The sequence below is a fragment of the Oncorhynchus mykiss genome, chromosome 22 (assembly GCF_057628025.1).
Source record: "Oncorhynchus mykiss isolate SJ-2025 chromosome 22, ASM5762802v1, whole genome shotgun sequence".
Classification (NCBI taxonomy): domain Eukaryota; kingdom Metazoa; phylum Chordata; class Actinopteri; order Salmoniformes; family Salmonidae; genus Oncorhynchus; species Oncorhynchus mykiss.
Window position 1 is genome coordinate 6,942,552 of NC_143043.1, and position 24,817 is coordinate 6,967,368.

The following is a 24,817-nucleotide window of genomic DNA, read 5'->3' on the forward strand; positions in this document are numbered from 1 at the left end:
TATGTTAAAAACATCCTAAAGATTGATTCTATACATCGTTTGACATGTTTCTACGAACTGTATTTTAACTTTTTAGACTTTTCGTCTGGACTAAGTGCCTGCGCCTCATGAATATGGATTTGTGAACTAAATGCGCAACCAGAAAGGAGGTATGGGATTTTATCGAACAATACCAACATTTATTGTGGAACTGGGATTCCTGGGAGTGCATTCTGATGAAGTTCAAAGGTAAGTGAATATTTATAATGCTATTTCTGACTTCTGTTGACTCCACAACATGGCAGGTGGCTTGTTTTGGTGCCTGAGCGCTGTGCTCAGATTATTTCATGGTGTGCTTTTTCCGTAAAGCTTTTTTGAAATCTGACACAGCGGTTGCATTAAGGAGAAGTATATCTTTAATTCCATGCATAACACTTGTATCTTTTATCAATATTTATTATGAGTATTTCTGTAAATTGATGTGGCTCTCTGCAAAATCACCGGATGTTTTGGAAGCAAAACAGTACTTAACATAACTGAGATTTTTGGATATAAATATTAGAGGTCGGCTTCAAGTTTTCATAACAATCGGAAATCGGTATTTTTGGACACCGATTTGGCCAATTTTTTTTTACACCTTTATTTAACTAGGCAAGTCAGTTAAGAACACATTCTCATGTTCAATGACAGCCTAGGAACGGTGGGTTAACTGACTTGTTCAGGGGCAGAACGACAGATTTTTACCTTCTCAGCTCGGGGATTCAATCTTGCAACCTTACGGTTAACTAGTCCAACGCTCTAACCACCTGCCTCATTGCACTCCACGAGGAGCCTGCCTGTTATGAGAATGCAGTAAGAAGCCAAGGTAAGTTGCTAGCTAGCATTAAACTTATCTTACAAAAAAACAATCAAAATCACTAGTTAACTACACATAACCATAAACATCAATGCCTTTCTTACAATCAATACACAACTATATATTTTTAAACCTGCATATTTAGTTAATATTGCCTGCTAACATGAATTTCTTTGTATCACTTCACAACAGAGTCAGTGTAAATGCAGCAGTTTGGGAGGCCTGGCTCGTTGCGAACTAATTTGCCAGAATTTTACATAATTTTGACATAACATTGAAGGTTGTGCAATGTAACAGGAATATTTAGAATTATGGATGCAACCCGTTAGATAAAATACAGAAGGTTCCGTATTTCACTGAAAGAATAAACGTTTTGTTTTCGAGATGATAGGTCTTTAATATGGTCGAATCTGGAAACTAAGGCTCGTAGAGCGTTGGACTAGTTAACTGTAAGGTTGCAAGATTGAATCCCCAAGCTGACAAGGTAAAAATCTGTCATTCTGCCCCTGAACAAGGTAGTTAACCCACCGTTCCTAGGCCGTCATTGAAAATAAGAATGTGTTCTGAACTGACTTGCCTAGTTAAAAAAAAGGATAAAAAGGTGTAAAAAAAATATTTTAAAAAATGGCCAAATTGGTGTCCAAAAATACCGATTTCTGATTGTTATGAAAACTTGAAATCGGCCCTAATTAATCGCCATTCCAATTAAATCGGTCAACCTTTAGTGGTCATATGCTTCCCTGGAAGTAATGGACCAGTCGAGAGAGTGTTCTCCCAAATGAATGATATATGGACAGCAGCAAGAAGTAGGTTCACTGTTCCTACCATCAAGGCCATGCTTATTGTGAAGACAAACTTTAACCTCACCTGCCAGGAGTTAATGGAGAAGCTGGCCAAAGACAGAACAATTTTGAAGAAGATACATTCTTCTGAGAAATATACAGATTAGGTTGGTATAAGTATATTATGTAGTTACCAATCTCATCAGCATCTTATGTCTTTATTATGTTGTTAAGTATTTCACATATACTATTGTCTGTTTTTTTTCCAATTTTGCTCATGTTCTCTTCTGCTCTTAGTCTACCCAGACTACAAGGACCACTGAATGGCTGTTCGGAATAGTTCTACCCAGACTAACAGGACCACTGAATGGCTGTTCAGAATAGTTCTACCCAGACTACAAGGACCACTGAATGGCTGTTCGGAATAGTTCTACCCAGACTAACAGGACCACTGAATGGCTGTTCAGAATAGTTCTACCCAGACTAACAGGACCACTGAATGGCTGTTCAGATCAGTTCTACCCAGACTACCAGGACCACTGAATGGCTGTTCGGACAGTTCTGTCTTGTCTGTAGTGTTTCTGTAGTATAGTTGTTTTCTCTGTTTCACAATGTGCCTGTTAGACTAAATACATGAAACCGGAATTATCTCCCTTTTTAATTTCATAAATAATAACATTGGATATTTTAATGATATATTGACCGCCGAACTAGAAATGTCCCCGGTTTTAATTTCAGAAATCTGGTCACCTTAATCTAGATCACCATGCACTTTCACCACCCTGTGAAGTTCATCATAATTAATTTAATCTGTAGCCTAATAAACTGCATTAGTTTCCAGAGTCGTAGTGGGAGGACTATACACTATGTGACTATTGCCATTTCTCGCGTAATACATTTTCAGGATACAAAAAGATTGTTGAGAGAACAAATGATCTGTCAGCATTTATACAACTTCCTGTTTCCATCACAGTTGCCATGATTTTTATTTTTTATACAGCATAAAAACTGTGGATGGATTCCCATCACCACCAAACTGATAAAGACACACATTACTTTCTTGTTTGGGTCAAACATGCAAACCATTGCAGCATTCAAGAAAACCCCAAACTCACAACCTTTTTCGGTTTTAAAAACTTGCGTCTCCCTTTAAGGACTTATTTCTCATTTAACTACAGTTCTTTAACACTACGGTATTTTCCATGATTACTCACCATAAAACATTTCTCTATGAGAACTCAGACAACAGTGCCTAAAATAGTTCTGAGTCGGTGTCTAAGTCCCAAATGGCACCCGATTCGCTATATAGTGCACTACTTTTGAACAGATCCCTATGGGCCCTGGTCAAAAGTAGTCACTATAAAAGGAATAGGGTGCCATTTATGATGCAACTTGTGTTTGTTTTGGAACAGACAGTTGGCAGTCAGGCTAGCCAGCTCTATAAGTCGATTTACTCCATGGCACTAGCCAGGGACAAACATAGTTGTCCACTGAAGAAATTAACCATACTAACACCCAAGATGACGCTGTAATGTAACCAAACAAGCTAATTATGGTTTGATTAAAGAAACATGCAAGACAAGTGCTTGTTTAGGGTTAGGAGGGGCAATCATTAGTGGTTCAGATGGTAAAATAGTATTAAACTGGGTAGTTCGAGCCCTGAATGCTGATTTACTGACAGCCGTGGTATATCAGACCGTATACCACGGATATGACAAAAGTTATTTTTACTGCTCTAATTACATTGGTAACCAGTTTATAATAGCATTAAGGTACATTGGGGGTTTGTGGTATATGGCCAATATACCACATCCCTCAGGCCTTATTGTTAAATATAACATTCAACTCAACTTTAGAACACACAAACGTCAAATAGTCAGGCTTTGTGTCACACAGCCATGTCAACATTCTCCAGAGTACACACCATGTCTGAACAACACGCTGTACAATACGTCGTCCATGCTAATGTTTGTGACATACACAGACACACAAACCCAAGACTGTATGAAGTGGTTGATCCACTAAAAGTTTTGAGATTATGTTGCGGACTTAGAGGTAATTTGTGGTTTAGTACGGTACCCTGCGTCACCACTTCACTGATTATGCTTTTGGATCCTACTGTGTCTCTAACTGACAATGAATGGGCGACATAAACCTAAATAGAAACTGATAATTGTGCACTACTTCAGTATTACTTACTCCAACTGTTATTACACTAAGGTTTTTATTTTGTTAGGATTATTTTGCTCTTACTGTAGTACTGTAGGCCACTCCCGGCCGGTCACATTGTACAGCGCCTGAGTGGTGCAACGGTCTAAGACAGCTGTGTTCCTACAGATGCTGGTTTAATACCCGTGCCGGCCTCGACTGGGAGACCCATGAGATGACCTTAGGTTTCTCCCCCTCTACAAACAGAAATAAATTATAAATAACCAACTGGCCTTATTTACAAATTAGTAACAATGTCTCACACCATGTTCAAGAATGGTATTTTTCCTCACTCATTTTACGTTATTTGAAAACAATAGTCTCCAAAATATTTAAGGGGCATTGCACGAATAATGGCGCTGACTAGGGAAACGTTCCCGCTGTTCTGTTCTTAGTGCCAGTCTGCGCGTTCAAACTAAAACAATGTAACTAAAACAATGTAATAATGGCATCTTTATGCCATCATTAAATAAAATAATGATAAAAAAAAACTTTCAAAATGCCGATGTTTATTTAGTTATGAATCCCTAACGAATTACCATGGTAATAAATATCACTGAATTACAGAAATATCCTTTATTTGTAATTATTGCCGGAGAGTCACGTCATATTATTCCATATACTGTAGGCCTATCATAGGCAACATGAGTCTCACTAGTGTTGAGTAATGTGCTGTTAAAAGTGGTGTAGGTCTTATTTAAAGAGTATATTGAAGTTAGAAGCAACAGGATTTGAAGGAAAAGCCTAAAACTATTTTAGCACTGTTTCCCACTGCTCTGAGACAAGCTTTGGGGACTGGTCTTGATCAATCAATGAGATTTTTATTTTCACTGAATCTTTGTTTGGGTATTGGTTAGACTACAATTATACAATTAGGGTGTTGAAATGTTATGCTCTTAGTGTAACCTTTATTTAACTAGGCAAGTCAGAAATCTTATTTTCAAGGACAGCCTACTCCTTCCTCCCCGTCGTGGAATTGAACCCCGGTCTCCCGTGTCTGCATTCTCTAGTACAGCCACTACTGAAGGCTATCAAATACTTCTCAAAGATGCCCTCTGGTGGTCAAACTAGCACTAACAAGCATTAATGGTACCAGTGGTTCACATTTAAATAACGTACCATAGAATTCTGAAAGACCATGCAAGCTGCACCGCAGTAACGCTGCATCTTTAAAGGACTGTAGGATAACAATGCATTGCAATCTTCCCAACACACATTAAACCATGATTAGTAACTAGCACATCTGCAGTTAATCAAACTGATGAGTTAACAATGTAAATAATGAATCAACATCTACCAAACAATTTGTAGGCTTTCCTGTGAAACTATTCTGCTGTCGCTAAGGGACAAAATTATATGGTTGGTGCCTGATCCTGGTATGCTAGATTTTCTCCTAAGAGGACTGTCATGTTTTGGTACTCCATCGTTGCCTTGTTCTGAATAGAGTTTAAATGGTAAACTAACAACTACATGTTGTTACTAAAAACTGACATAAAGACCATTATGGGATGCAGTAGGGTTAGATGATCACTCCAGGTTAATCTCAGAGCAGGTTAAGTCTTACCCCTCTTCCGTAGGCCCCTATTGCATCAAGATCCGACTGCTCAAAGACATAAGAGCATCGTCACCAAGGGTTTAAGCACCAAGTGATGGTTGTACTTGTTACCCCTTCTGAGCAGCTATGGAAACACACATGCTTACCTCTTTATGCAAGTTGGTATAAATTGCCCTAACCACTGGTTTTACTGTCCCTAATCGTTTCAGTTTGGATTTGTAACTGGAAAATCTGATCCAAGACCTGTGTTTAGGGGCAACTTCTACCTCAAGCCTCTTTACCAATAGTCAGAAATTCTGCCATTGAATTGAAAACAAAAGATGTCAGCGTTAGAGTGATACTGACCCTCACACTGCCTCGGCTGCCCACAGACATCCGCTCATCATCGTCTGAGATCTGTGTGGGAAACAAAACAATTAAGTAGATGTTCTTCGATTGTCCAGTACAACATCTGTACTTGGGAAAAAAAGATTCAATATGTGGTTTCACAGTCAAATTAGGAAACACAAATTTCAATTAATTTTTTGATACACAATGAGGAAAATTGAATTTCAATTTACTCCATGAATTGGAGTGTAATTTCACCCCAACCCTGGTGTTTAACATGGTTCACTGAAACACCGCAGAAATGAATCTCTCCCCTCCGTCTGTAAATGACTTGACTGTGACCTCTTTCTCTGTGCTCCCCAGACTGGCTGTACAAACCAGATTATGCGCCTGAGAACACAGCACAATGGCCCAGGGCAGTGGAGTCAGAGTGGGCCACACTGAATGACAGTGTGTGAATTATTGGCACCCTTAGCAAAAATGATAATTACTATACTGAGCTATATCGTATACTTTTTAGCCAGTAGTTCTGAAAGTAGCGCTCACGAGCCAAAAGTGGTCCCAGAAAAGTGTGTACCCACATCACATGTGCAGATATGTGCACCACGTCATTGCTCTTTATTTCGCTCTGCTGTGGGTATATGATGTGCCTCTGGCTAGATGTCACTCAAATGGCGAAGGGCTGAACCTCGTTGGCTAGAACTTGAATTGCTAGGGGGCTGGCCCACGCAAGGAAAAAAGGCACTGCACAGCTTCATGAAAAACAGTCGCATTCAAACTAGGGATTTTGTGGCTAATTGAGATGCATAATCTATAAGCAGAATTACTATATTATGAACCTCACAATGACACATTCAGCCCAAAACGTGAGGTTTGAAAAACACTTAGTCGCCGCCAAAGTTCCAATTCATGTCTTTAACAAGTAATATATTTTTTTATAATCTCAAAAAAGGTAGGGGTTAAAATTATTGACACCTCTGTTTTCAATACTTCACCTTAAGGATAACGACACTGAGCCTCTTTCTAAAAAGTTTGAGTTGGATAACATATTGGGAGGGATTTTAGACCATTCCTCCATACAGAATCCTTCTAGATCCTTTGTCTGCACTTATTGACGGACTGCCCTCCTCAATTCAAAGCACAGGTTTTCAATGGGTTTCTATTTTCAGGTAATCTGACCAAAGCACCATGTCCAATCCAAGTGCCAATGCTATTTAGGAAACACCAGCGGTGGCTTTGGCGTCGAAATGAGAGCAGAAAATAATCCCGTAAAACATGGTGGTGATTATTTGATGTTATGCGGTTATTTTGCTTCCACTGGTCCCGGGGCCCTTGTTAAGGTCAATGGCATCATGAACTTTACCCAGCACCAGGACATTTTAGGCACAAACCCGATTGCCTCTGCCAGAAGGCTGAAACTTGGTGCAAGTGGATCTTCCCGCAAGAAAATAACCCCAAACACACCCACAAATGAATTGTTAATTGGTCATAAAATCAACCATTTGTAATGGCCATCTCAGTCTCCAGACCAGAAACCCATTGAATTTGTGAGAGCAGTTCATACGAACAGACAAAGGATATCAAGGATCTGGAAGGATTCTGTATATAGGAATGGTCCCAATGTGTTCTCCAACTCATAAGACATTTTAGAAAAAGGCTCAGTGCAGTTATCCTTCCAAGGTAAGGTATTGAAAACAGGGGTGTCAACAATTTTAACCCTTATCTGTTAGAGAAAAATAGTATTACGTGTTAAACATTTATTTCTCTGAGAAATTGTATTAGTATAACATTATTTCCCCAATATAACTCAGTATTTGAATTATTTATTTTATACAGTAATTTTTGCTCATCTTTATCAAGGGTGTCAATAATTTCAGACCTCACTGTTTATCCCAACAAGCATACTATATGATATAAGGCAAAATATTGCCGATCAACACATACTAAATAGTATCCTAGTATGGATTGGATATTGGACCTTGGAGTGTATTGACTGATAGGAAACAAATATCACCGTCACTTGAACAAAAGCCAGCTGACATTGTGACTCTCCAGCACCTGAGTTCCCAAGGTATCAAGTCACGGTTCAAAGAAATGAAAGTTGCTTTTGTCAGATGATGGAGACAGGAAGGTGCAAAGAGAGATGGTGGATGATAGGAGGAGAGGAATACACACCGAAGTATGTCTCTGTGTGGGGCGTGAGTACCTCTCACTGTCCTCCTGGAGGAATGAAAAAGGAAAATAGGACACAGGTAGAGGTCAAGGTTCAAATGACAGGAGAAGGATGAAACACTTAGGACAACGTCAACATTGATGTTCATATAGGCACGTTAGAGAGGGGTTTCAGCAAGCACCCAAACAAACAGAAATTCAAACTCGCACTAGGGCACACTTACGTGCAAAAACTCACACACCATTATTCCAAAGGAGGACTTCTAGCATGTATGCACACTTTTTCCAATTCAACTGTGGCTATTAAACTGAGGAGAATTGAAAGTGAAGGGTAATTGCCTGCTAACCTTTGAAAGTGAACAATTCTCAATGGTCAAGTGCACTGCATTCATTCCCTAAGCAGCCATGCCTGCAGTTCATCACATCACTATGGCCATGGATACTGATCCTGTCACCCAACCACTCAAGCAGACATGGTTACACAGACAGGACAGAGATTCGTTCCTGTCCTGCAACTGTAGCTTTCATCACATGCTGTGGTTGGTTACTCGTTATTGTTTCCCTTCACATAATTCAGCATTTGTCTTTTAAAAACACAATATGACAGGAGAGACATATGTCACACACATGTCCAGTCTGAACCATCCAGGAAAACTGCAAGAATAAGACCGTCGCTTGGCAGTCAAGGGGATCATCAAAACCCAGGCAGTCTACACGAAAAGGGATAGGACATGCAGATCCAAAACCCATTCAACATGCACATAAATTCTGTGGATTATCATTAGATGTGCGGCCTTATAAATCAACAATCCGCTCTAACCTGTAAGCTAAAGTTATATTGCACACAAAAGGCTCTAAAAAAATAAAAAATATGAAAAACAAATGCCATATAGGTTTAAGAGGAAAGCCCTTTTTTAAATCTCAGCTATTCCCCATGGCTAAGAACATTCATAACATACCACTGCCTCTCTGGCATTATTAACAGCTTTGAAGACTGAAAGAGAGTGATAGTGAATTACTTTCATGCATTATTCAAAACAAGCTATTATTCCACAACTGTTAGTGCAGCTAATTCATTAACAACGCTTAGTTTGTCAAAGGTTAATTCTTGTTATTGACTGTACCATCCATTGCTCGATGTGTCCCCATTCGCTGTCTACTTTGTCTGATTTGTTGTCCAAGCCGTAATATTTCTGAGGAAAGAGCGTGTGAGGAGAGGAAGGAAGGGTGGAAACTCACAGCTCATCGAATAATCATCATTATCTAGTTATATGTACTATGTAGTCTAAAAAAATGTTGATTTTATATTGGCATAGACATTTCTGTAACAAATAACTAACATTTATACCGGGATGCATGTCTAAATTGAAGAAAAAAATAGAAAATTATTTTTTACTACTGACAAGATAATGAAAGTTTAAAAACAGTACAGAAAATGTGGGGGGGACAAGAATCCTACCTTCTGAACCTGATAGATCTATAAATTAATACCACAGGAGGAGCAGCCAGGGCAATGGAGGAGAGGAACCAGGAATCAGGGACAGAAAGGGAAAGAATACAAGAAAACAGAGTGACATTGAGGAACAGAGAGAGATAAAACATGATAGACAGCCGCAAAGATGGTGAGAGAGAATGTAAAGCTGTATACGGTATGTATGTAAAGCTACATAGAAAGCGAGAGAACAGTACAATAATTAGGGTGGTGTCCACACCGAGGCAAATTATTACTTATGACAGGGACTTGGCTGTGGAATGTGCCATGGAGATAGCGTGGCAGGCCAACAGTAACCGACCCCAGGAACGTCTCAAGAGTTCACATGATGGTCTCGGGAGGGACCATGTGATTGGAGTCACCAGGGTAAGCATGATTCTTTCCGACCGTGGCTCCTTAAGGTTAGTGACAGCCTGTTGGCATCTCAACAGTAGCATGACCCGTGTCACCTGGCACACGAGGCAATCAGCCAAAATACTGTACACTTTTCTCAAGTCACGTTTTGACAAGATCCAAAACATGGCCTGTTTCTTTCTAGGAGGGGATGTTCCTCAGCGACAGTGTCAACACATTATTCTATGATTCACCAATATTGCCTTGCATTTAAACTCAATTGTCTTTGAAGAGATCCTAAAAAACGACATGCATTTCAGTCAGTGCTGCTGTACAAATAGGTAGCAGACAAAACCCCAGTAAATAGACTTTCATAGCCAGATTTCCTAAAGAACGAAAGGGTACACTACGACACTAGCTAGATCAACAGTGGTTCCTCCTTTAAAAGTTGTGTCATACTGCAGCACACCTTGCGGGCTGCTGCAGCACTCTATGGCACGCTATTCGATTGTCAGCCATTTTTTAACATTAATGTACTAGTTCGACCACCAGAGGTTAACTTTGAGAAGCATTTGATAGTCTCCCATATTGGCTTTACTAGAGAGTTTAAAACCTTGGTACATGGGATTGATTAAGACATTTGGCTTAATTAATTTGATTAATATTATGGTGTTTCTATTCGAGAAAAACGAAAAATGAAACCCTCCAGGTTTCCGTTAGGATGGTTTGGAAAATATGGCGCTGTACAGCGTGACGGTCAGTAGGCAACAGCATAAGAGGATTAGAGGATTTTAAATTAAATATCTAACGGGCATAACATTTCCACACTCTAATTGTAGCGTAACCAACACTCACTTCGCCTATGGTTGGCCTACAGTATATCTAAAAACATTTATTTTTTCCAATGAAGTGACTCTCCGCCAATAATTACATTTAGAGGATTGGAGGATTCTAAATTAATATCTAAGGGGCATTTTCCGTTAGGATCTGTGAGAATATTGAAAAGGGTATTTTTTTTATCTAATTCTAAATTAAATAATAATAATAATAGCTTTCTTTAAAAAGTAAAGATATTTTGGATATTTTGCTTTCATTTAACCTAGAGTGAGCGATAAAAAGGCAATTCTTGAACAGACTGCGACAGTCTCACTAATTTGTAAATAAAGTCAGTTTGTTATTTAGATGTATTTATTTCTGGAGAAACCTAACTTGATGATTTAGCAGATATCACTTGCTTATACTCAGTCAACACATATCTTAAGAATATCATGGAAAATAATTCCATGCTCGTCTCAGAGCAGCATTAAACGGTGCTGAAATAGACATCCACAGCGGGAAGGCTATATATACACAATGATATTTTGGAGATTATTTAATTTTCAAAAACACGACAGTGAGCGATTGTAATCTGAATAAAAAGGCCCAAATAATATTTATAAAGGCCAAAATATAGCCCTGCTAATAGCCATAATGACACTGTACAACGTGACCGTGTGTTTGAAAGCGTATTTCAGTAAGAAACAATTTGTTTGCCTTCATTAGACAACTTTGTTCCAATATTTCTGTAATTCAGTAATATTTGTTCCCATAGTAATTTGTTATGGATCCATAACTAAATCAACAACTGCATTTTGAAAGAGTATTTTATCATTATTTTATTAATGAAAGCATAAAGATGCTGATGAAGAAATATAGTACTGTACAGTATATGCTGTTACATTTAGATAATAAAGCATTTTGAAGATAAGCCACCTGCGTTTGTTTATTAGGCTACTGTGCAGTCAGACAAGTAAACATAGCCTTCAATACATACTGTAGTAAACATGGGAAAGTGCCTAATTCCTTACATAAGGATGAGCAGACCATGTCCAGACTTTCTTGGTGACCTCAAGAACATTCAATAATGGCTGTACTAGAGAATGCGGGCACGCGGGAGACCGGGGTTCAATTCCCCGACAGGGAGGAAGGAGTAGGCTGTCCTTGTAAATAAGATTTTGTTCTTAACTGACTTGCCTAGTTAAATAAAGGTTACACTAAGAGCATTACATTTCTTCACCCTAATTTTCTAATTCTAGTCTAACCAATACCCAAACGGAGATTCAGTGAAAATAAAAATCTGATTGATTTATCAAGACCAGTCCCCATGCTCGTCTCAGAGCAGCGTGAAACGGTGCCAAAATAGTTATAGGCTATTGCTTCAAATCCTTTTGCTTCTAACTTTAATATACTCTTTAAATAAATAAGACCTAGCACATTACTGAACACTAGCTCCAACTCAGGCTTCATCCATGTTACGAAGGTGGATATTGATCCCGCACTTGTCGCTAACTCAATCCAAGCTAGTAACTGCGTGTAAGAACAGTTATCCTGCAAACTCAGGCTATGAGAAAAAAGCTATTAGACGGGCCGTCTTCATTTCATTACGTGTATCATTAATGCCGTCTTTCTGCTTATCAATTACCCTTTTTTTCCCCCACTATCGATAAAATAGCAGTATTAAGTCATACGAAGGTTTTACTGCACGTAAAGTTAAATGCATCCTGACATAAAATTTGTAGTGTGACAAGTCTTTCATTATGACTGAATTGAACATAAAAGAACATCAACTATTCTACAGATGAAGGGATGATAATGCAGTCTTTGTGAGAGGGAGGGAATCTGATTTAATTGCTCCTCAACGCACCGCCCAGAGATTTCTTTCAGGATAGTGGAGTAGAGTTAACAGGTTAGAGCTGAAGTATTCGTTGCCATAGAAATTGGCCTGGCTAGAAGGTGAGCCACCTTTATGTCAACGGTTATCCCAAGTTGAACTCAGAACTGACCAAAGTTAGGTCCTCAAACCCACTATGTAGTATACCCCTCTGAACATCTTAAGAATTGGGATATTTATAGTTTATACATAGACAAAAACACTTTTCACTCAGAACGGCACTAGTCGTCTTCATTAGCAGGTGCATGCAGTTAAAACCTGTTAAGGATATGGCAGACATACGCCCCCTTTGGAGAGATTGGGTACCCCTAGTAAACTGGAAAAAAAATCTGTCAAAAATTGCTAATATATGCAAATAAAATTATTATTGGATAGAAAACACTCTAAAGATTCTAAAACCGTTGGAATTATGTCTGTAAGTATAGCAGAACTCACAGGGCAGGCATTCTTCCAAACTAGTTTTTGTGGCCATGAAAGTTGGAGCAACTTTGACGTCATGGCCCCCACCCTTCCCAACCAGCTATGATTCTGCGGACACTTTCTATCTCTTCCGCTAGATGTCCTCTTTCATTAGAGCTTCAAGTCGTTCAAATCCCGCGAGAATTGACCCTATGGGAGTGAAATTAGTGCGTGCCACGAGAGAATAGGCTGTGCGTATGGGCGCGAATTGGTCCCAGCCATTCCTTTGTTTCCAGCACTCAAGAGAAGGGCAGACGATGGCCGATTGAATTGAAGTTTGTTTTGCATGTCTAAAACATCATAAAGCTTGCTTCTGCACTTAGTTTGACCTGTTTAGTCGACATATAATGTGTAATTTTGAAGTTTTGATGCGCAACTTATCCGGACCAGAGGACGTTTTGGGTGCATTTCAGCTGATGTTATTAGCAGTAGCTAATACAAAGACGCAAGACTTGAAACCAAACGATGTATTGGGTAAGTATGAAGCCTTCCAGAACATTCTGAACGAAGACCATCGAAGGTAAGGGAATATTTATGCTTAAATCTGTGTTTCTGTTGACTCCAACATTACGTGGAAATGTAGCTTGGAACTGAGCGCTGTCTCAGCATATGGAATAGTGTGCGATTTCTGTAACGTTAAAAATAAATCTAACACAGCGGTTGCATAAAGAAGCAGTGTATCTTTCTAACTATATGTAGAACATGTATATTTAGTCAAAGTTTATGATGTCTATTTACGTTATCTTGCCGCGCTACATAGATTTCCTGCGGGCATTTTTGAGTAATTTCTGAAGGTGAACTCACTGTAAATGGACATTTATGGATATAAATGGCATATTATTGAAAAAAAAAAATATCTACTGTGTAATATGTCATATTACTGTCATCTGATGAAGATTTTCAAAAGGTTAGTGAGCGATTTATTTTTTAATCCTGCGTTTGTTGATTGCATGTTTTGGCTATTGAAATGAGCTGTGTCTGGTGGTGGTTTTACATATATATGTGCTATGTTTTCGCCGTAAAACATTTTAGAAATCTGACTTGCTGGCTAGATGAACAAGGTGTTTATCTTTCATTTGAGCTATTGGACTTGTTAATGTGTGGAGGTTAAATATTTTTAAGAATATTTTTGCGTTCCATGCGCCACCGTTTCAGCTGAACGTGGGAGGGTTGATCCCCAATTGGGAACCAGTATCGTAGACAGGTTAAAAAAACTATTCTAATAGACCTGAATTGGGGAAACTACAGCGTTAAATGGTCCAAAACAGACCCAAAAGACAAAGTTGGAGACCAAACCTTCCCATGACACTATGAGATGAATTCACTTCATACAAGCTTAGAAATGTATTTATCATGAAATGCATTAGTTATTGCACTCACCAAGCGAAGTTTGATTAACTCCCTATGAGTGGTTCCTTAAAGTATTTGAAATTATATGATCTGGTCTCGGTGGAGGACCATTTGAGCAAACAAACTCTTTCCGATTTTATTGAACAACATGTTACAATGTTTTATATGCTGTACCTTTGAGCTCAGTCTGTGGTCACTGAGACAAAATTGCTCTACGAGCTATGTGAAAAATGTGTCACCTCTTCTATACTGTCCCCTGATCCCCAGCCAACAATGCTTTTCCTGGTTTTAAAAGACACCCTACCCCTCCAGTTTCACTGGCCTGTCAGTGGGCCACTAATCCAGATTTAACAGCACTCTCTCGCTTTCAGCCCTGCAGTACATGCTTTAGCTGGTGTGCGATTCTCAGTTCTACAGATCCATCATCAGTTGGGCTGACCCTTTCACTCACTGTTAATCTTCATTCATTAACTAGAAGTGCTGTTCAGACGACGCCCTACCACTTCTTGACCCCACAAGTCCATCAGTCTCAATTAATGTTTTTTCTGCCTGACGTCTATGTCCGTGCTTGCGCCATTGGTCTGGCCAAAAGATCTTGCCCCAACCTTGGCAAAGTCCCCCCATGGCAGATTTACTGACCCTTTGTCATGGTTAATGCCCGAGACCTGTCGGAAAAGCACTTATTGTTAGAGTTAAGCTTTGTGTCAGCGTTTCTCTTTCGAAGTTGGTCACCTTCAAGGACCTGAGAGCTGAACAAATGCGTTTGTCATTTCATCTCCAAAATATCACACAGGAACATGTGTACTTACAGTACCATAAACATATGTCCCATTGCCACAGGTATGCCACCTTTTATGATAAAAGCATTATGAAACAAAGGTGATACTGAAACCTCTTCTTCCAAGCTTTGGCAGCTGAGCGCTCTTTGACCTCAGAGCAAAAGATACCTAGCTTCTACCAACAAATGAAAGGTGACAAGCTTTTCGTCTCAGCGTCTGTGAGGCACGTTGGAGTCAGCATTCTGGAAAAGTTGTTCTGAGAACCAGCGTGCTTAAAGTGCCTCACATGTCAATCAAGAATACAGATTTTTCTGGCGATTTCATTACAGAAATTGTTTGGGATTTAAGACGATTTCAAAGCAGAGATTGCAAATTAAGGTAAAACTTCATATCAAGGTCTGACCAAAGTATTTGATAAATGGTCAAGAACGAAAATCATCACTATTCATTATTCAAGTGTAAATAAACACGTAAACAATTACCTTGCCTCGTTCAGTGCAAGACCATTTATTAGATGAGTTACACAATCAGCTTAGGTACTGTACCTCCCGCTTCCCGTCCCAACTAGCTTCAAACATACTGGCTCACCTTTCTATTTGGAGGGGTCCCCGGACGCCCTTTAAGGGCAGCCCGAAACCCCCTCCCCGCCAACCACCGCCCGGCCGTCCTGCTGCGGTCACGATGCAAACTTAAGGTGTTCCATACAGATGTCGCCAATGACGATGGCCTGCCATGCAGACGGGATCAAGGAGGTTAAAAGTTCCCAGTTCAGAGGCTCAGGCGTTGCTACAAAGACAACCTGATGATTTAGGTTAGCACTACTGTAGATATACAGCTATCAATCCACTCTTCTGGCTTGAGTGTTTCTACAATTGAAGAGGATATCTCCTAAAGTTATCATCCGGACAGTAGTGGAAAGCATAGTAGTGCTGTCCAGACATAACATCGTTGGAGCGGTATAAACGAACCACTGTTCGTCAACAAGAGGCTTCACTAAGGAGGACAGCCCGCTAAGCTACTTTGGGACTTGGCTTGAGGGTTTAAGCCACGCACACACATACACATTCACACACACCAAACACACCTCCTGACCAGACTAATCTGAACACTGACTGTTAATCCGGTGAGTATGACAGGGGGGGGGGGGGGGGGGGGGCCTGCTCATGCATGTCTACCATAACACAGGGATGGTGCAATGTTTGCTGAACCACATGTTTTAAATGTGTGAGCATATGGCATGTGTCTCTCATTGCTGGCAAATTTCACATCTAAAATGGGACAAATGAGAAATGAGAAACTCACAACATAGTACACTAAACAACTAAAGTACTATCACAGTGATCATTCTGTACATTAAGGCAAGAACATATGGTTTCTTAGAGCAGGGTAGCAATGTTGGAGTAAGAATGAGCAGTGACTGTAAAGCTTTCTGTAGGATTATTGTGGTCTAAGAATAGTGACCCAAGAAAGGTGAGGCTCCCTTAGGTAGGGATCAGAGGTGCTAAACCACAGCAAGACACATTCACCATGTAACACATCAGAACAAAAACGTAAAAATCTAGAGACTAGAGCCTCTATCGGCAGAGTCAAACCAAATGGTGATTTAATGAACCTAAAAGGTGCTTGAGTCTGCAGAACCAAGAGGGCGGCAAAGCTAGCAGGGAGCATGTAGCATTATGCAATGCTTAAGTCCCTCTCAGGTAATACATCACTCTGATTTACATAACTTTAATGAACGAATTAATGATTACCCAATATTTTCGAATAGGAAATGTCCAATTCATGTATTGAATTTTGACTGAAAAGGAATTTACCCCAGCCCTGCTTGATGGAGTACTTACTGAGACTGAGGGATTTACAATCTCCTATGGTCCAATCAGAGCCATTACTTAATCTCACAGCTGGAAACTAACCTAGAGACACTGCTAATACAAATCTCAGCCAATAAAAAAAAAAACTATCCAAATACAACAGCTGAACACAATGTAAACATCTATTGGACCAAAGCAACATGATTTATAGTTCCGTTACATTAAGAAATAGTACACATTAACCGATGCGTCCTTGGTCATATGACAACTGAACAAGAGCGTCAATTACCGATGCTATTTGGTGAGTTCAACCCTATTACAGGGGCTGAGTACACTGGCTTACTGGTGCTCTTTCATGCCGTCCCTAGGAGGGGTGCGTCACTTGAGTGGGTTGAGTCACTGATGTGATCTTCCTGTCTGGGTTGCCCCCCCCCCCCCCCCTCTTGGGTTGTGCCGTGGCGGAAATCTTTGTGGGCTATACTCGGCCTTGTCTCAGGATGGTAAGTTGGTGGTTGAAGATATCCCTCTAGTGGTATGGGGGCTGTGCTTTGGCAAAGTGGGTGGGGTTATATCCTTCCTGTTTGGCCCTGTCCGGGGGTATCATCGGATGGGGCCACAGTGTCTCCTGACCCCTCCTGTCTCAGCCTCCAGTATTTATGCTGCAGTAGTTTATGTGTCGGGGGGCTAGGGTCAGTTTGTTATATCTGGAGTACTTCTCCTGTCTTATCCGGTGTCCTGTGTGAATTTAAGTATGCGCTCTCTAATTCTCTCTTTCTTTCTCTCTCTCTGGCAGGAGCTGAGCCTTAGGACCATGCCTCGGCCAACAGCTCCGCCCCCCCCTCCCCCCCCGCAGCTACTCGCTCAAGCCTCTCCAGGTTCTCCTTTACCCAAATCCAGATAGCAGATGTTCTGAAAGACCTGCAAAACCTGGACCCGTACAAATCAGCTGGGCTTGACAATCTGGACCCTCTATTCCTGAAACTATCCGCCGCCATTGTCGCAACCCCTATTACCAGCCTGTTCAACCTCTCTTTCATATCGTCTGAGATGCCCAAGGATTGGAAAGCTGCCGCAGTCATCCCCCTCTTCAAAGCGGGAGACACCCTGGACCCAAACTGTTTCAGACCTATATCCATCCTGCCCTGCCTATCTAAGGTCTTCGAAAGCCAAGTCAACAAACAGGTCACTGACCATCTTGAATCCCACCATACCTTCTCCGCTTTGCAATCTGGTTTCCGAGCCGGTACTGTGCAGCCGTCTTCGTCGACCTGGCCAAGGCTTTCGACTCTGTCAATCACCATATTCTTATCGGCAGACTCAGTAGCCTCGGTTTTTCTATTGACTGCCTTGCCTGGTTCACCAACTACTTTGCAGACAGAGTTCAGTGTGTCAAATCGGAGGGCATGTTATCCGGTCCTCTGGCAGTCTCTATGGGGGTGCCACAGGGTTCAATTCTCGGGCAGACTCTTTTCTCTGTATATGTCAATAATGTCGCTCTTGCTGCTGGTGATTCTCTGATCCACCTCTACGGAGACGACACCATTCTGTATACTTCCGGCCCTTCCTTGGACACTGTGCTATCTAACCTCCAAACGAGCTTCAACGCCATTCAACACTCCTTCCGTGGCCTCCAACTGCTCTTAAACGCTAGTAAAGCCAAATGCATGCTTTTCAACCGTTCACTGCCTGCACCCGCATGCCCGACTAGCATCACTACCCTGGATGGTTCCGACCTAGAATATGTGGACATCTATAAGTACCTAGGTGTCTGGCCAGACTGTAAACTCTCCTTCCAGACTCATATCAAAACATCTCCAATCTAAAATCAAATCTAGAGTCGGCTTTCTATTCCGCAACAAAGCCTCCTTCACTCACGCCGCCAAACTTACCCTAGTAAAACTGACTATCCTACCGATCCTCGACTTCGGCGATGTCATCTACAAAATAGCTTCAGCAGGTGTATCTCACTGATCATCCCTAAAGCCAACACCTAATTTGGCCGCCTTTCGTTCCAGTTCTCTGCTGCCTGTGACTGGAACGAATTGCAAAAATCGCTGAAGTTGGAGACTTTTATCTCCCTCACCAACTTCAAACATCTGCTATCTGAGCAGCTAACCGATCGCTGCAGCTGTACACAGTCTATTGGTAAACAGCCCACCCAATTTACCTACCTCATCCCCATACTGTTTATATGTATTTACTTTTCTGCTCTTTTGCACACCAGTATCTCTTCCTGTACATGACCATCTGATAATTTATCACTCCAGTGTTAATCTGCAAAATTGTAATTATTCGCCTACCTCCTCATGCCTTTTGCACACAATGTATATAGACTATTTTTTTTCTACTGTGTTATTGACTTGTTAATTGTTTACTCCATGTGTAACTCTGTTCACACTGCTATGCTTTATCTTGGCCAGGTCGCAGTTGTAAATGAGAACTTGTTCTCAACTAGCCTACCTGGTTAAATTAAAAAAAATAAAAATGCCTCAGGACTACCTGGAATGATGCCTCCTTGCTGTCCCCAGTCAACCTGGCCATGCTGCTGCTCCAGGTTCAACTGTTCTGCCTGTGATTATTATTATTTGACCATGCTGGTCATTTATGAACATTTGAACATCTTGGCCATGTTCTGTTATAATCTCCACCCGGCACAGCCAACAGAGGACTGGCCACCCCTCATAGCCTGGTTCCTCTCTAGGTTTCATCCTAGGTTTTGGCCTTTCTAGGGAGTTTTTCCTTCTACACCGGCATTGCTTGCTGTTTGGGGTTTTAGGCTGGGTTTCTGTACAGCACTTTGAGATATCAGCTGATGTACGAAGGGCCATATAAATACATTTGATTTGATTTGAGTTCAGCCATTGCAGGTACTGGTCAAGCTCAGGTGAGGGTTAAGTGCTTAAGACCTCCAGGTCAACTGGATTTTATCATGCTCTCTCACTGGGTCAAAGAGCATAAGCAGATAAATTTCCCACCAATTTGTACGTACAGTAGCAGAAGCGGTCAAAAGGTAAACCAAAATCAGGGTTGGCAACTAGTAAGCACCATGTGTTCCAGAATATACTAGATGTAAAGATTTATCTTGAAGTTATACACTTTTTAAGATTAGAAGAATCACCTTATTAAGAAAAGAGGGTTCCAAAAAGGCAAAACAGGAACCCCTAATTCCCCGGATCTCTAATGACAGTGTTCTTGCTTGTTGTTTATACTTACGATATTAAGAGTGTATGCTAATTTGTTTGGTAGAAATCCCCAGCTGTGCACTCTCGTGAAGGATAAAGTGATAACAGTACACCATTAACACTGGTGACCTCTGTCCCCACCCTGGCACAGGATGAAAGGACCCTCAGCTTGATGAAACACTGTGTCCAGAGGAAATGCTTTCGTCTTTAATGACCAACCCTGGCCCCATGTGACCCTCCAGCTTCCCGAACCGTCTCCCTGGTCATGTGACGTGACTCATGGTGCCTAAAGCTTGGTGTAGTTTTGGGACCAAGTATGTGTAAGGTACATTATTGCACCTGGTCTGTTATGTCTGACATTTGGAAGTGTAGTTGTATTGAAGTTCTGTATGTATGGATAATAATGTTGCATGCATGTGGTCTATGTGCTGTATAACATAGTGGGGCAAAAAGTATTTAGTCAGCCACCAATTGTGCAAGTTCTCCTACTTAAAAAGATGAGGCCTGTAATTTTCATCATAGGTACACTTCAACTATGACAGACAAAATGAGGGAAATTAATTTATTTGCAAATTATGGTGGAAAATAAGTATTTGGTCACCTACAAACAAGCAAGATTTCTGGCTTTCACAGACCTGTAACTTCTTCTTTAAGAGGCTCCTCTGTCCTCCACTCATTACCTGTATTAATGGCACCTGTTTGAACTTGTTATCAGTATAAAAGACACCTGTCCACAACTCAAACAGTCACACTCCAAACTCCACTATGGCCAAGACCAAATAGCTGTCAAAGGACACCAGAAACTAAATTGTAGACCTGCACCAGACTGGGAAGACTCTTTTTAAGTGGGAGAACTTGCACAATTGGTGGCTGACTAAATACTTTTTTGCCCCACTGTAAGTGTGTACATTATGTGTTTATTGGGAATATAGTGCCCTCTAGTTGTACCTCTTTCTGTTGTCTCTCCAGCTCCTTCATACGGATTTCCCGGGCCTCTGCCCTGGCCGCCCTCTTTGCTGCCAGCCTGGCCTCTGCCTAGATTAGAGAGAAAGATGGGATGAATAGAGAGCAAGGGAGAATGAGAGAGATTGTTAGTTTAGCATTAACACCAACATATATAAAAAGAGAAGATGTGACCAGACATCATTTTCCTAGATAGGGCTCCTGTTCCCTAGGGCTGGAACAATTCATGTATAACGTGTAACCGGCAGTTTTGGATGAAGACCGTGATGAAAATAAAACAGTCCTAACCATTTAATTTAAATTTTAAAAAATAAATAGTGAAACGAACAGCTGGCCAAAGACAGGACGGCGGGGCATTTGTGCAGTTGATTTAGTTTCTGCCGTAACAGACTTAACGTGATGAAACTTTGTTCTTCCTTGCTGAAATGTAGAATGTTCATTCAAATGATGTTAACTGATGGGGCTCATGCAATGGAATGTATTTTTTGTAATGTCAGTTGAGTTCAATCAACAAATCACAGCACAGATTGATGGGTACACATCCTGCTTTTACTTCCTGCTCTGCTCCTATGGTTGACTCGCAATGGCTGCCTGTCCACCATTGACTTGAATGGGGATACCAGTTCTATTCATTCTGTCTATGGTAGCACATTCAGTCCAGGAGCAGATGAGGAGAAAATCGATTTGAACGATTATTACCGAGGCCTCGGCCATTTGGCTGGCCAATTACAGTCATCCCATGACCATCACAGCCCTACATGCAACCCTTGATAAAAAAAATCTATATGCAGTACTCCACATTTATATTGTGTATTCTTGTTTGTATATTTACGTGAACACATTACTTTGGGTGTGGCAATGCTTTATGTTTGCGAGTCTGTGTGTTTACGCAAGCAGTGTGTACTTGTGTGTGTTGACTCGGCTTCACTTGAGTGAGAGCAAGGCTTTTTCCTTAAAAGGCTCTGTCTCAGAGGGTGGGTGAGTGACAGAGAGCGAGAGAGAGCGAGAGAGTGTGCGTAAGAGAGAGTGAGTAAGCACTTCCTTCCTGCCCCTGAGGCTGTCAGAATGTGGCTGGGAACTTGTTGCCTCTAGGCGGGGTCACTGTGCAAGCTAGACGTGCACAGAATGCTATAACCCCTCCTCCCTCGCTCTTCTGCATTTCCCCAACTGCGGCCCATTTGCCCAAGTAACAGGAAAACTCCCATAAAGCAATGGTCTGGTATATTACTTATGCCCTGCATTTGATAAATAACCATTTCAATGTGTTTAAAAAGGTCCTCCTCATTCACATTATGAGTGTGACATACAGGCCAGAGTGAAAGAACTCCAAGTCGTTGACACATTCTAGACCAGTTTACACTCCACTGCCTTGAACTGTGAACTCCACACTACAGATCTAGGCCCTGTTGAAATTAGCCCTGCCTTCCTCGAAGTAATCACTGATCTCACATGATTAGATAGATGAAAGCTAGCCCCTGCCTTCAACTATTCAACCTTGTGAGATCAGGGATCCCTTTAAGGAACGGAGTAAGGAAGGAGGATGCATTTTCGATTGGAATAGGGCCTTTGTTTCTGTACCAGCATACACCACTGGCAGAGGACACAGAGTCCAATTGAGGAAAGATGGATGACGCAGTAGTGGTTAGAGGAGTGTAAATGTCAACTGAGGGGGTTAAAATAGGATTCTGGCAAGCCCATAAGCCTTATTCTGCGCTTGGAAGCATCTGACAATCTGGAGGGCTACCGATGTAGTCTTTGAAAATATCAGGACATCTGGGACTGCTCAAACATGTTTGATTTTATCGGCACAACATCTGCAATGCTTTGTAGTGTGAGATGTGCAACGACAAGTTAAGAGATTGGTGATCAGTAATAGATAAGAGGCCAGTGAAATGATGAGGTTGTTTCGCGTCACCCAGAAGGTGTAGACTCTCGAGCAGGAGAGATGACTACCACTAGTATGCGTTCGTACTCGCCTTTAACCAAAGGTAAAGTGTCAAATAATTACAGCTCTGAAATTCACAAGCAATGTTATTCAATTCAACATGTTGGCTATATATTTCAACTCTGTATAGCAATTGTGAATGTCTGAAAGATTATGAGGCTGCTTTGAAGCAGAGCTCATAGCTACGTTACAAACTAATCACATCATTGTTTTCACGAGACAGCGTGGTAGGGAGAATACTCAACACCAAGTGAAGAATCTTGACCCTGTCTATGCATTGTTTAGAGTGCGCACCACTATTTTGGCAACACAAAAGAAAAACTACAGGAAAGACTGTTTTTAATGTGAGGCTCAACAATGTTAGTATTTAATTTTTTTAAATTATACCCTTTTCACCCCAATTTCGTGGCACCCAATCCCATCACTGCAACGGACTCGTTGCTCGCTTAACCCAAAAGCCAGCCGCACCAATGTGTCAGAGGCAAAATCCGTACCACTGGCGAACGTGTATGAGCCTGGCCCGCCACAGGAGTCACTAGAGCACGATGGGACAAGACATCCCGGCCAGCCAAACCCTCCCCTAACCCGGACGACTAATGGGTCTCCTGGTCGCGGCAACTGCTCGGGATCGAACCCGGATCTGTAGTGACGCCTCAAGCATTGCAGTGCCTTAGACCGCTGCGCCACTCGGAAGGTCCTATGATGTTAGGATTTTAAAAGTTGTGTAGTGCCTACCCAGCTTAAGGCAAAAGGGATCTTGATCCAGGAGGGGATTGAATGTCTCTGCTGTAACGAATATGCTTGATGTTGACATCTACCCACTTAGCTAGCAAGTTAGCAAACCAAATGCAAAGCTGCAGCCCTGAACTGGATATAATTTGACACATCTTAGATGTATTATAGTTATACTTAACTTTTAAACAGAGGCGTAGCACACACCCCCACAGCCTCTGGTATTGAAAATCATACCACCGTTATTTTGAAATATACAGTATACCGGGGTATCGCCCAAGCCTATAGGTATTTTGTTAGCTCCCTGGGGAGAGTATCAGTTACATAGTCAGAGCTCAGTAGGATGACATTTCCTGCTAGCTCGAGCCTGAGGGCAGAGTTTTCCTTGTGAGCCCTGTAGTACAAGCAGTTGTCATTGCCATTAGCCTAGCCTATACGTGTTAAAGCCAAGTCTGGCCACATATCTGTCTCATAGGCTACGGACTGTAAATAATGCATATTATCATCTTTCGCTGTTTTGCATCGAGTATAAAGCATGACTGGCCAATAATTCATTTAAATAAGCACAAAGACCAGCACATATAGAGATTCAAAGTTACAAGCATCAGGATATGTTCTCATGCCAGCTTAATGACTGGCGACCTAATGGAAAGGAATATTGTGTACAAGTGAAGAAAAAAAAACTGGTAACTCTACTATAAAGCTGGCAGTTAGTATGCAAATTGCCACAGCAGCTTTTCCCCCTTAATTTGACTAGTAATCGTTTTTCCTGACTTGAAAAGCCATACTTACTTGTTTATTTTCAACGGATGATGACTAAACCAACATTTTGAAATGCAGCTCCTTCTTCAGTGTAACAATTCTTGATTAGATGCTATGCCACACAGTGTGAGAACAAGTAAACAGCTTTCGATATACATTTCAGCAGGAGTGGAAAGAGTAGTGAAATATCCTACTCAAGTAGAAGTACTGTTACTTTCTGCTTGCGGCTACGGAATCCTGACCTGTTCACCGGACGTGCTACCTGTCCCAGACCTATTATTTGACCATGCTGGTCATCTATGAACATTTGAACATCTTGGCCATGTTCTGTTATAATCTCCACCCGGCACAGCCAGAAGAGGACTGGCCACGCCTCAGCCTGGTTCCTCTCTAGGTTTCTTCCTAGGTTTTGGCCTTTCT

At 41.2% G+C, this 24,817-nt stretch overlaps 1 protein-coding gene across 50 annotated transcripts in view; it reads right to left on the reverse strand.

The window, feature by feature from the left end:
- LOC110501269 (leucine-rich repeat flightless-interacting protein 2) overlaps window positions 1-24,817 on the reverse strand; it is an 80,640-nt gene that overhangs the window by 30,759 nt on the left and 25,064 nt on the right. For 21 of the 50 annotated variants that reach the window (XM_090215234.1, XM_090215231.1, XM_090215233.1 and 18 more), the window contains exons 2-7: window positions 20,944-21,030; window positions 9,339-9,356; window positions 9,004-9,072; window positions 7,883-7,927; window positions 5,726-5,776; window positions 5,390-5,425 (exon numbers count right to left, since the gene is read on the reverse strand). In XM_090215234.1, coding sequence (XP_090071360.1) covers window positions 5,390-5,425; window positions 5,726-5,776; window positions 7,883-7,927; window positions 9,004-9,072; window positions 9,339-9,356; window positions 20,944-21,030 — 306 coding nt within the window. The remainder of the gene's footprint in view (window positions 1-5,389; window positions 5,426-5,725; window positions 5,777-7,882; window positions 7,928-9,003; window positions 9,073-9,338; window positions 9,357-20,943; window positions 21,031-24,817) is intronic. The other 29 variants (XM_090215235.1, XM_090215224.1, XM_090215228.1 and 26 more) reach the window with 6 other exon arrangements.